Consider the following 13,276-nt stretch of genomic DNA (forward strand, 5'->3'; position numbering starts at 1 on the left):
AGTACTCCATCTACATGTACTCCACCTGGAAACACCTCAGTACTCCATCTACATGTACTCCTTCTGGAAACACCTCAGTACTCCATCTACATGTACTCCATCTGGAAACACCTCAGTACTCCATCTACATGTACTCCTTCTGGAAACACCTCAGTACTCCATCTACATGTACTCCTTCTGGAAACACCTCAGTACTCCATCTACATGTACTCCACCTGGAAACACCTCAGTACTCCATCTACATGTACTCCACCTGGAAACACCTCAGTACTCCATCTACATGTACTCCTTCTGGAAACACCTCAGTACTCCATCTACATGTACTCCTTCTGGAAACACCTCAGTACTCCATCTACATGTACTCCTTCTGGAAACACCTCAGTACTCCATCTACATGTACTCCTTCTGGAAAACACCTCAGTACTCCATCTACATGTACTCCTTCTGGAAACACCTCAGTACTCCATCTACATGTACTCCTTCTGGAAACACCTCAGTACTCCATCTACATGTACTCCACCTGGAAACACCTCAGTACTCCATCTACATGTACTCCCTGGAAACACCTCAGTACTCCATCTACATGTACTCCACCTGGAAACACCTCAGTACTCCATCTACATGTACTCCTTCTGAAAACACCTCAGTACTCCATCTACATGTACTCCTTCTGGAAACACCTCAGTACTCCATCTACATGTACTCCACCTGGAAACACCTCAGTACTCCATCTACATGTACTCCACTGGAAACACCTCAGTACTCCATCTACATGTACTCCTTCTGGAAACACCTCAGTACTCCATCTACATGTACTCCTTCTGGAAACACCTCAGTACTCCATCTACATGTACTCCTTCTGGAAACACCTCAGTACTCCATCTACATGTACTCCACTGGAAACACCTCAGTACTCCATCTACATGTACTCCTTCTGGAAACACCTCAGTACTCCATCTACATGTACTCCTTCTGGAAACACCTCAGTACTCCATCTACATGTACTCCTTCTGGAAACACCTCAGTACTCCATCTACATAAAACATGTACTCCACCCTGGAAACACCTCAGTACTCCATCTACATGTACTCCTGAAACACCTCAGTACTCCATCTACATGTAGTCCACCTGGAAACACCTCAGTACTCCATCTACATGTACTCCTTCTGGAAACACCTCAGTACTCCATCTACATGTACTCCTTCTGGAAACACCTCAGTACTCCATCTACATGTACTCCTTCTGGAAACACCTCAGTACTCCATCTACATGTACTCCTTCTGGAAACACCTCAGTATTCCATCTACATGTACTTCTTCTGGAAACACCTCAGTACTCCATGTACATGTACTCCTTCTGGAAACACCTCAGTACTCCATCTACATGTACTCCTTTTGGAAACACCTCAGTACTCCATCTACATGTACTCCACCCGGAAACACTTCAGTACTCCATCTACATGTACTCCTTCTGGAAACACCTCAGTACTCCATCTACATGTACTCCTTCTGGAAACACCTCAGTACTCCATCTACATGTACTCCTTCTGGAAACACCTCAGTACTCCATCTACATGTACTCCACCTGGAAACACCTCAGTACTCCATCTACATGTACTCCACCTGGAAACACCTCAGTACTCCATCTACATGTACTTCTTCTGGAAACACCTCAGTACTCCATCTACATGTACTCCTTCTGGAAACACCTCAGTACTCCATCTACATGTACTCCTTCTGGAAACACCTCAGTACTCCATCTACATGTACTCCACCTGGAAACACCTCAGTACTCCATCTACATGTACTCCTGAAACACCTCAGTACTCCATCTACATGTAGTCCACCTGGAAACACCTCAGTACTCCATCTACATGTACTCCTTCTGAAAACACCTCAGTACTCCATGTACATGTACTCCTTCTGGAAACACCTCAGTACTCCATCTACATGTACTCCACCTGGAAACACCTCAGTACTCCATGTACATGTACTCCTTCTGGAAACACCTCAGTACTCCATCTACATGTACTCCTTCTGGAAACACCTCAGTACTCCATCTACATGTACTCCTTCTGGAAACACCTCAGTACTCCATCTACATGTACTCCTTCTGGAAACACCTCAGTACTCCATCTACATGTACTCCTTCTGGAAACACCTCAGTACTCCATCTACATGTACTCCACCTGGAAACACCTCAGTACTCCATCTACATGTACTCCTTCTGGAAACACCTCAGTACTCCATCTACATGTACTCCTTCTGGAAACACCTCAGTACTCCATCTACATGTACTCCTTCTGGAAACACCTCAGTACTCCATCTACATGTACTCCACCTGGAAACACCTCAGTACTCCATCTACATGTACTCCTGAAACACCTCAGTACTCCATCTACATGTAGTCCACCTGGAAACACCTCAGTACTCCATCTACATGTACTCCTTCTGGAAACACCTCAGTACTCCATCTACATGTACTCCTTCTGGAAACACCTCAGTACTCCATCTACATGTACTCCTTCTGGAAACACCTCAGTATTCCATCTACATGTACTCCACCTGGAAACACCTCAGTACTCCATCTACATGTACTTCTTCTGGAAACACCTCAGTACTCCATGTACATGTACTCCTTCTGGAAACACCTCAGTACTCCATCTACATGTACTCCTTTTGGAAACACCTCAGTACTCCATCTACATGTACTCCACCCGGAAACACTCAGTACTCCATCTACATGTACTCCTTCTGGAAACACCTCAGTACTCCATCTACATGTACTCCTTCTGGAAACACCTCAGTACTCCATCTACATGTACTCCACCTGGAAACACCTCAGTACTCCATCTACATGTACTTCTTCTGGAAACACCTCAGTACTCCATGTACATGTACTCCTTCTGGAAACACCTCAGTACTCCATCTACATGTACTCCTTCTGGAAACACCTCAGTACTCCATCTACATGTACTCCTTCTGGAAACACCTCAGTATTCCATCTACATGTACTCCACCTGGAAACACCTCAGTACTCCATCTACATGTACTTCTTCTGGAAACACCTCAGTACTCCATGTACATGTACTCCTTCTGGAAACACCTCAGTACTCCATCTACATGTACTCCTTCTGGAAACACCTCAGTACTCCATCTACATGTACTCCACCCGGAAACACCTCAGTACTCCATCTACATGTACTCCTTCTGGAAACACCTCAGTACTCCATCTACATGTACTCCTTCTGGAAACACCTCAGTACTCCATCTACATGTACTCCACCCGGAAACACCTCAGTACTCCATCTACATGTACTCCACCTGGAAACACCTCAGTACTCCATCTACATGTACTTCTTCTGGAAACACCTCAGTACTCCATCTACATGTACTCCTTCTGGAAACACCTCAGTACTCCATCTACATGTACTCCTTCTGGAAACACCTCAGTACTCCATCTACATGTACTCCACCCGGAAACACCTCAGTACTCCATCTACATGTACTCCACCTGGAAACACCTCAGTACTCCATCTACATGTACTCCACCTGGAAACACCTCAGTACTCCATGTACATGTACTCCTTCTGGAAACACCTCAGTACTCCATCTACATGTACTCCTTCTGGAAACACCTCAGTACTCCATCTACATGTACTCCTTCTGGAAACACCTCAGTACTCCATCTACATGTACTCCTTCTGGAAACACCTCAGTACTCCATCTACATGTACTCCTTCTGGAAACACCTCAGTACTCCATCTACATGTACTCCTTCTGGAAACACCTCAGTACTCCATCTACATGTACTCCACCTGGAAACACCTCAGTACTCCATCTACATGTACTTCTTCTGGAAACACCTCAGTACTCCATCTACATGTACTCCTTCTGGAAACACCTCAGTACTCCATCTACATGTACTCCACCCGGAAACACCTCAGTACTCCATCTACATGTACTCCACCTGGAAACACCTCAGTACTCCATCTACATGTACTCCACCTGGAAACACCTCAGTACTCCATGTACATGTACTCCTTCTGGAAACACCTCAGTACTCCATCTACATGTACTCCTTCTGGAAACACCTCAGTACTCCATCTACATGTACTCCTTCTGGAAACACCTCAGTACTCCATCTACATGTACTCCTTCTGGAAACACCTCAGTACTCCATCTACATGTACTCCTTCTGGAAACACCTCAGTACTCCATCTACATGTACTCCACCTGGAAACACCTCAGTACTCCATCTACATGTACTTCTTCTGGAAACACCTCAGTACTCCATGTACATGTACTCCTTCTGGAAACACCTCAGTACTCCATCTACATGTACTCCTTCTGGAAACACCTCAGTACTCCATCTACATGTACTCCACCCGGAAACACCTCAGTACTCCATCTACATGTACTCCTTCTGGAAACACCTCAGTACTACATCTACATGTACTCCTTCTGGAAACACCTATGTACTCCATCTACATGTACTCCACCCGGAAACACCTCAGTACTCCATCTACATGTACTCCACCTGGAAACACCTCAGTACTCCATCTACATGTACTTCTTCTGGAAACACCTCAGTACTCCATCTACATGTACTCCTTCTGGAAACACCTCAGTACTCCATCTACATGTACTCCTTCTGGAAACACCTTAGTACTCCATCTACATGTACTCCACCCGGAAACACCTCAGTACTCCATCTACATGTACTCCACCTGGAAACACCTCAGTACTCCATCTACATGTACTCCTTCTGGAAACACCTCAGTACTCCATGTACATGTACTCCTTCTGGAAACACCTCAGTACTCCATCTACATGTACTCCTTCTGGAAACACCTCAGTACTCCATCTACATGTACTCCACCTGGAAACACCTCAGTACTCCATGTACATGTACTCCTTCTGGAAACACCTCAGTACTCCATCTACATGTACTCCACCTGGAAACACCTCAGTACTCCATCTACATGTACTCCTTCTGGAAACACCTCAGTACTCCATCTACATGTACTCCTTCTGGAAACACCTATGTACTCCATCTACATGTACTCCACCCGGAAACACCTCAGTACTCCATCTACATGTACTCCACCTGGAAACACCTCAGTACTCCATCTACATGTACTCCATCTGGAAACACCTCAGTACTCCATCTACATGTACTCCTTCTGGAAACACCTCAGTACTCCATCTACATGTACTCCACCCGGAAACACCTCAGTACTCCATCTACATGTACTCCACCTGGAAACACCTCAGTACTCCATCTACATGTACTCCACCTGGAAACACCTCAGTACTCCATGTACATGTACTCCTTCTGGAAACACCTCAGTACTCCATCTACATGTACTCCTTCTGGAAACACCTCAGTACTCCATCTACATGTACTCCACCTGGAAACACCTCAGTACTCCATCTACATGTACTCCTTCTGGAAACACCTCAGTACTCCATCTACATGTACTCCATCTGGAAACACCTCAGTACTGCATCTACATGTACTCCACCTGGAAACACCTCAGTACTCCATCTACATGTACTCCACCTGGAAACACCTCAGTACTCCATCTACATGTACTCCATCTGGAAACACCTCAGTACTCAATCTACATGTACTCCACCTGGAAACACCTCAGTACTCCATCTACATGTACTCCATCTGGAAACACCTCAGTACTCCATCTACATGTACTCCACCTGGAAACACCTCAGTACTCCATCTACATGTACTCCTTCTGGAAACACCTCAGTACTCCATCTACATGTACTCCATCTGGAAACACCTCAGTACTCCATCTACATGTACTCCACCTGGAAACACCTCAGTACTCCATCTACATGTACTCCACCTGGAAACACCTCAGTACTCAATCTACATGTACTCCTTCTGGAAACACCTCAGTACTCCATCTACATGTACTCCACCTGGAAACACCTCAGTACTCCATCTACATGTACTCCTTCTGGAAACACCTCAGTACTCCATCTACATGTACTCCTTCTGGAAACACCTCAGTACTCCATCTACATGTACTCCACCTGGAAACACCTCAGTACTCCATCTACATGTACTCCACCTGGAAACACCTCAGTACTCCATCTACATGTACTCCACCTGGAAACACCTCAGTACTCCATGTACATGTACTCCTTCTGGAAACACCTCAGTACTCCATCTACATGTACTCCTTCTGGAAACACCTCAGTACTCCATCTACATGTACTCCACCTGGAAACACCTCAGTACTCCATCTACATGTACTCCTTCTGGAAACACCTCAGTACTCCATCTACATGTACTCCATCTGGAAACACCTCAGTACTCCATCTACATGTACTCCACCTGGAAACACCTCAGTACTCCATCTACATGTACTCCATCTGGAAACACCTCAGTACTCAATCTACATGTACTCCACCTGGAAACACCTCAGTACTCCATCTACATGTACTCCTTCTGGAAACACCTCAGTACTCCATCTACATGTACTCCACCTGGAAACACCTCAGTACTCCATCTACATGTACTCCTTCTGGAAACACCTCAGTAATCAATCTACATGTACTCCACCTGGAAACAACTCAGTACTCCACGTTTGATCCGCATCGGGGGTGGGGTTACCTTCATGACGGCGGCTTTGATGTCCTCAGCTGTGTGGTACATGTTGAGAGGAAACTCTGTTCGGACCCGGCTGGAGTACTGAACCAGGCCCACTCTGGTACCGTGGGCGGACACATCCAAAGAGTCCACGACCTGGATTCATTCCACAAAGTGATGTCAAAAATCTGAATCCGTTAACGAGCAAAAGACATGAAAGGAAACTCCAGCATGGATGTGTGCGGGTTCTCAGGTGTGCTGCACCTGGTTGACGAACTTTTTCACCAGCTCAAAGTTTTGAGGACGAACACTTTTGGAGCCATCGATCAGAAGCACCAGGTCAATGTTGGCAGACGTGCAGGCTGAGGAAGAGGAGGCAATGATGAAGCAAACGCAGCTGGAAACGCTACATAGTGACGTCACAACAACACGCATGAAAAAAAACAGCCTTTCTGCAAACACTCGTGTTCTGGTTTGTAACATGACTAAGAACCGTGTCTGGAAGGAAAACTGGTTTTTGGTTGTTTAGCATCCCGCTGTTTTTTAAAGTAAAAAAAGAAAAACGGGTCCATCAACAGTCAAAACTAAAAAGCTTTATTTAAAAAGAGTAACGAGCATTTTCGTTCTTCCTGTTCGTTTGGGAGTTTACTTCTCCACAGACAACTCTGACTTGATCTGAGCAGTTCTTTTCCTCGGGTTTGCTTCCATTGACTGTATCTGCGAACTGGACTGAGTGGCCCCTCCCCTTGGCATTCCAGACAGAAGTACCCACTATGGCCCCTCCCCCTGGTGTTCCAAACAGGAAGTAGGCATACTGGCCCCTCCCCCTGGTGTTCTAACCAAGTGGTTCCAAGAGGCCAAAGTCCCGTAGACCTCTATAGAGAAACAATCAGCTGTTCCTCTGTCGTTCTATTGCTCAGAAGAACCGTTCTGGATCTCAGGTCTCAGTCCAGTCCCCTGGTTCAGTCAATGGTTTGCTCCATTTTCCGTTTTTTTTCTCTGAGGCGTCAAACCCCTTCCGCCTTAAAAGTCGCATTCGGATATTTCTGTCGTACAGGCCTCCTGCTGTCTTCGTGTCACGTCATCGATAATCCCTCCCACATTCTATGGCGAGTCATTATAGGCTAGCAGCTCAGTTCATTAGCCGACGGTCCGGTCAGGTTTTAGGTCAGAGGTCGGACTCACCGCCGCAGCTCTTGCCGTCGTCCTGCAGCAGCTGCCCTTCAGGACAGACGCAGTAATAAGATCCGGGCGTGTTCACGCACTGATGCTCACAGCCGTGCTGAACCGAGCTGCACATCTCCATGTCTGAAACAGAAGTCAGGGCAATCGTGTTTTCCACCAGAAAACGCAACGTGTTTAGCAGCAATGCAAGTCCTGACACAACGACGGCAAACGATCGGCGGTTTGACTCTGTCACAAAGATTCCAACAGTGTTCTACAGTGTTTGGTGGCTTATCTGTCCCTCCAGGATGTTGTGATGCTGCGATCGCAGCAATTCCTGCACCAAGGCCAAAAACTCAACCACCACTCAGGCCTAGAGGCTCAGATACAAACGACAGCCATCTAACAATCAATCGTCTTTCCAGTGACTCTGATGCCAACATGGCTGATTTTCATGGGAGGGGAAGTAAAATCAGTTTTGTTCTCCTTCCACCTGTGAGTTGGAGAAAGAACAAAAGTCAAAAGCGGCCAGAACTTTTTGACAGTTAAACCAAAACAGAGAATGACTTAACGTTGAGTTCAAAGTCTGCAGAAGTGTCTGGGAATTTAGCATTGTGGTGCTGCAACATTCGTGCATAATGCTGACCAATCCTGGAGGGTCTGATGTATTCGTTATACTGCTTTCATTGAACTGCTGATCATCATTTATAATCTGATCAGGTTTCATCCTGATCAATATGTTTTCCTGAGAACCTTTTCTTTCAGAGCAAGTTTTCAGGAGGCGGAGCCTCTGCATGCAGGGTGCATTCAGACGGATGGCGGGATGGACTGACTTGTGCAGGTCTTCTTGTCGTGGTTGAGCCTGAAACCTTTGCGGCAGTCACAGGTGAACACTCCAGGTGCGCTGATGCAGACCTGCTCACAGTCGTGCTTCCCCTCGGCACACAGGTCAATGGCTGCACGACAAACATGCACAGAGCCGTCAGTGCCCCTGCTGACCGTTTGCTGCTTCGCGCGCAGAAGCACGGGCGCATGCACGTGCACACAATAGATTTGGGGATGAGGGCGGGTGGGACTAACGAGTGCAGCTCCTCTCGTCCTCGTTGAGCGTGTAGCCCTCGTTGCAGTCGCAGGTGAAGACGGCCGGCCCCATGTTCATGCAGACTTGTTGGCAGTCGTGTTTCCCCTCGGCACACAGGTCAATGGCTGCACGACACGTTTGAAAAGGTCACAAGCAGAAAAGTTTGACTCACAGATGCACAGACTAGCAACTGTGGGGATTTTGACCTCCTCAGTTTACCTGGTTTTTCACCTTTAAGTTATTTACGTTTAGCTTTGAGTTTCCTCCGCTTTTGCGCTTTAGTCTCAGAGTCTTTAAGCTGCTGCAGCTTTTAGTCCTTTTTCAATAGTTTGTCTATTTGGGTCCCTCACGACCGTCTCTGTCCAAACCGCCGCCACTCCACCCTGACGTCTTCATTCTGCCGTGTTGCTGCAGGTGTTGCATGCATGAATACGCTCAAACACGCGGTTGCATTCTCAGCCCTGCAGCGTGCTGCTTAATGTGCAGTCAGTTGGTTGCAGAAAGGTCTTCATAAAGATAACCCTCTCATTACACAGAGCCAGACTCAAAGGTATGTACCACGGCAATAAAGATATTTTTCCACAGGAAGTACTTATTATCACAGAGATGCAGTCGGAGCTGGATTTCAATTCAAACGACGTCCGGATAAGCAGGAAAAAAGGTTCAAAGCGAAACTTTCTAGATGTTTTTTTTCCCAACAACGTACGCCTGGATTTCCTTGGTCTTCCTCAGACGAAGGATCGGAGTCTCTCCTAACCGTCCATCTCTTTTTCTTCACCAAAGAACAAAACAGAGGAGAGTCTGGAGACGGAAAGCGAACCTTCTGAGGCTTCACTCATCCATCGACACATGGGACTAAGTCCCACAGATATTCTCTGTCTCTCCCTCACAGTCCACATAAAGGCCTCATAGGTACATCGATGACTTTAGATCACGTGTCGCTGTGACAGGCTGCTGACAGGAGGTGGGATAGGCTCCAGCAACCCAGTGACCCAGAAAGGGATTCAGACGTACCCTGGCAGGTCTTCCCGTCGGCCTGCAGCCTGTGCCCCTCCTTACAGGTGCAGTAAAAGCCGTTGAGCATATTTACACAGTGATGGTCACAGCTGTCGTTCCCAAAGGAGCAGAATTCCACCACTGTGGAGGAGACGAGCGGGAGGAGAGGTCAGGAAAACAGCTGCAGGTGTGTGTGTGCATGTGTGTGGATATGTGTGTGCATGTGTGTGCGTGTAGGCATGTGTGTGTATATGTGACTGTGTGTGTGCGTGTCTGTGTGTGTGTGTGTGCGTGTGTGTGTGTGTACTGGAGCAGGTCCTCCCGTCGTCCTGCAGCCGGTATCCTTCTCTGCAGTCGCAGCTGAAGTTTCCGGGGGAGCTGATGCAGACTTGCTCGCAGTCGTGTTTGCCTTCAGCGCACAGATCGATGGCTGAGAAAAACACAACAACACATTTTCTTACAGTAAACACACAACTCATCATTGGCTCAGGTGGTTGATCAAAAGGTAAGCAGTTCAATCCCCACTCCCCCCAGCCAGCTGTTGTTGTGTTCTTGGGCAAGACGCGTCACCGTCTCTGTCTCCAGTGAATGTGCATGAATGTCCAGGTGATGATCAGAGGGGCAGCAAGCCCTCTGTCAGTCTGCCCCAGGGCAGCTGTGGGTCAGAGGTTAACACCCACTCTGACTGAATAATGGACACAGAGTAAGAGCTTTGAACGTCTGGAAAAGCAGAGATAAATCTAATTTATTATTATGTTCTAAATCCACAGAGAACTGTACTGTAAATGGAAGTGTTTATAAATAAAGTTGGATCTGATTTGAAAAAAAACCTGTGGACTAGAGTTCTGTTCATCAGTTGCTCTGCCCTCTGCCTGGCCTCCATGACACAGGTGTGAGGTGACCAGGTGTGAGGTGACCAGGTGTGAGGTCACCTGGTGTGAGGTGACCAGGTGTGAGGTGACCAGGTGTGAGGTGACCTGGTGTGAGGTGACCTGGTGTGAGGTGACCAGGTGTGAGGTGACCAGGTGTGAGGTCACCTGGTGTGAGGTGACCAGGTGTGAGGTCACCTGGTGTGAGGTCACCTGGTGTGAGGTGACCAGGTGTGAGGTCACCTGGTGTGAGGTGACCAGGTGTGAGGTGACCAGGTGTGAGGTCACCTGGTGTGAGGTGACCAGGTGTGAGGTGACCAGGTGTGAGGTCACCTGGTGTGAGGTGACCAGGTGTGAGGTGACCAGGTGTGAGGTCACCTGGTGTGAGGTGACCAGGTGTGAGGTGACCAGGTGTGAGGTCACCTGGTGTGAGGTCACCTGGTGTGAGGTGACCAGGTGTGAGGTCACCTGGTGTGAGGTGACCAGGTGTGAGGTGACCAGGTGTGAGGTCACCTGGTGTGAGGTCACCTGTTGATGCAGGCTCACCTGTGCAGGTCTTCCCGTCTTCGTTCAGAGTGTAGCCCTCGCTGCAGAGGCAGTGGAAGGAGCCCGGCGAGTTCTCGCAGACGTGCTCGCAGCCGTGGTCCATCTCCTTACACAGATCCAGACCTGCAGCACAGCGACACCACCCGTCAGCACGCCGCCGAGGTTAAGCGTTTGAACAGGAACAAACGCATTTCCAGAACCTCACAAGATTTATCCGACTCAGGAGACGGCCTTATGAAAGGGAGAGGAGTCTCCTTTTTCTGCCGGACTTTTTACACATTTGTTCCGTCTGACCCAAACAGCATGAACGGACGGCTTCAGGGACTCGAGGTTCTGACTTTACATGAACTCCAACTACCTCAAATAAAACTCCTCCGTTTGGGATCAAAAGCTTTTGAGTGGAAACGGTTGATGTCAAATCCAGAGGAAAAGCTTCTGTCTGAACTTTGAGGCTCTCTTGTGTGGCTTATCATGACCTTTTCCTGCCATGTTTTCCAAAACAGAGCTTCTCGCCTCACCACAAAACGCGTCCTGGAACTGAAGTCCAAACTGGTGAATGAGGTCAAAGCTCTCCTCCAGGAAGACGTGATCTTCAAAGGGCAGGGAGGCCATCGCCCTCAGTGATGTCATGTCCGCTCTGGCCACTCCCACAGCGAAGATCTCAATGCCTCTCTCTCTGGCTTCTGCTGCCACCTCAGCCACGCGGTCCTGAGGACGCCCGTCCGTCACGATCACAGCCACGTTTGGGACCTGGAGGAGGAGGAAAACGGAGGAGAAATTCAGATCTGGAGAACCCATTTCATCGAGAGCGTCATACCGCCAGAAGAAAAACAATACGAAGGTCGACCAAAGACGTGGGACCAAACCGGCCCTTTCTTCTGACCTCTTTATCACATTTCCTTTCATCTTCTTTAGCAGCCAATCAGCATCCATCGTAGTGATAAACATGCAAACTCCACGCAGAAAGAACCCAGCTGGGATTTGAACCAGAACCTTCATGCTGTGAGGCAGCAGGTGTTAACCACTGCACCACCCTCCACAGCACAAAGGTGACAAAGCGAACAGGAAGTCTAAAATATCCAAACTAAAATCCTGCAGGTTCCATTTATTACAGAGAAACAATCGGGTTTATGTTCTGATCCTTGAAAGGTTCTGTCAAAGGAAGCCGGAGTCTTACTTCAGAACCAAAATATTCGGTCAGTTCTTCTCTCCATTCTCAGTAAAGTTGGGTCATTTTGTAAAAAAACTCCCTCCCTCCAGAATAACATGTCACCAGTGGAAAGAAACCGGGCTGTCGGCAGAACTTTGTCTGACCCAGGACCCGGTCTGGACGTCCTACCTTTGGCCGGTCCCCCTGCTCCGCCGTGAACGCTTCGTTCATCATGTATCTGATGGCAAGTCCAGTCATGGTGCCCTGAGCCAGGGGGACGATCTGCCGGATGCCCGCCACCACGCTCTCCAGGTCACCGTGGGTCTTCAGGGAGAACTCGCTGCGGACCTGAGGGCCAGAAGGGTTTCGCTGAGTCCAGTCTGAGGAAACAACACGCAACACTCAACAGATAAAGGATCCACGCTCCCGCGTACCTGGCTGGAATACTGAACCACTCCCACTCTGGTGCTGTCCGGTCCGATCTCCAAGCTGTTGAGGATGTCGATCATGAACTTCCTCATGGTCTCGAACTCGTGAGGCCGAACGCTGCGAGAGCTGTCGATGAGGAAGATCAGATCCAGCGGGCCGGGCTTACACTTCTGGTCTGGACCTGCAGGTCAATTCAAAGTTCAGAAAACGGCAGGACAACTGCTGGATCCATTTTTACATTCTGGCTTCTCAGCATAAATGTCCTGCTGGCCACAAACCTGAGATAAGAAGAAACGCTTTTCCCCAGACTACTGCATATTTGAACCCTGTGAAGACCATGTTGGCCTGAGCTGAAGACTTGATGATCAATTTCCCAGACACCAGCATTTTCCTTCTTAAACAGTTTTCTCTCCTCAGCGTCAT

At 48.1% G+C, this 13,276-nt stretch overlaps 1 protein-coding gene across 1 annotated transcript in view; it reads right to left on the minus strand.

The window, feature by feature from the left end:
* matn4 (matrilin 4) overlaps positions 1-13,276 on the minus strand; it is a 62,846-nt gene that overhangs the window by 17,040 nt on the left and 32,530 nt on the right. The window contains exons 3-13 of the mRNA XM_023955360.1: positions 12,859-13,034; positions 12,614-12,772; positions 11,793-12,024; positions 11,275-11,397; positions 10,167-10,289; positions 9,878-10,000; positions 8,863-8,988; positions 8,616-8,738; positions 7,804-7,926; positions 6,883-6,980; positions 6,643-6,774 (exon numbers count right to left, since the gene is read on the minus strand). Coding sequence (XP_023811128.1) covers positions 6,643-6,774; positions 6,883-6,980; positions 7,804-7,926; positions 8,616-8,738; positions 8,863-8,988; positions 9,878-10,000; positions 10,167-10,289; positions 11,275-11,397; positions 11,793-12,024; positions 12,614-12,772; positions 12,859-13,034 — 1,538 coding nt within the window. The remainder of the gene's footprint in view (positions 1-6,642; positions 6,775-6,882; positions 6,981-7,803; positions 7,927-8,615; positions 8,739-8,862; positions 8,989-9,877; positions 10,001-10,166; positions 10,290-11,274; positions 11,398-11,792; positions 12,025-12,613; positions 12,773-12,858; positions 13,035-13,276) is intronic.

The sequence above is a fragment of the Oryzias latipes genome, chromosome 5, assembly GCF_002234675.1.
Source record: "Oryzias latipes chromosome 5, ASM223467v1".
In the NCBI taxonomy this organism is placed as follows: domain Eukaryota; kingdom Metazoa; phylum Chordata; class Actinopteri; order Beloniformes; family Adrianichthyidae; genus Oryzias; species Oryzias latipes.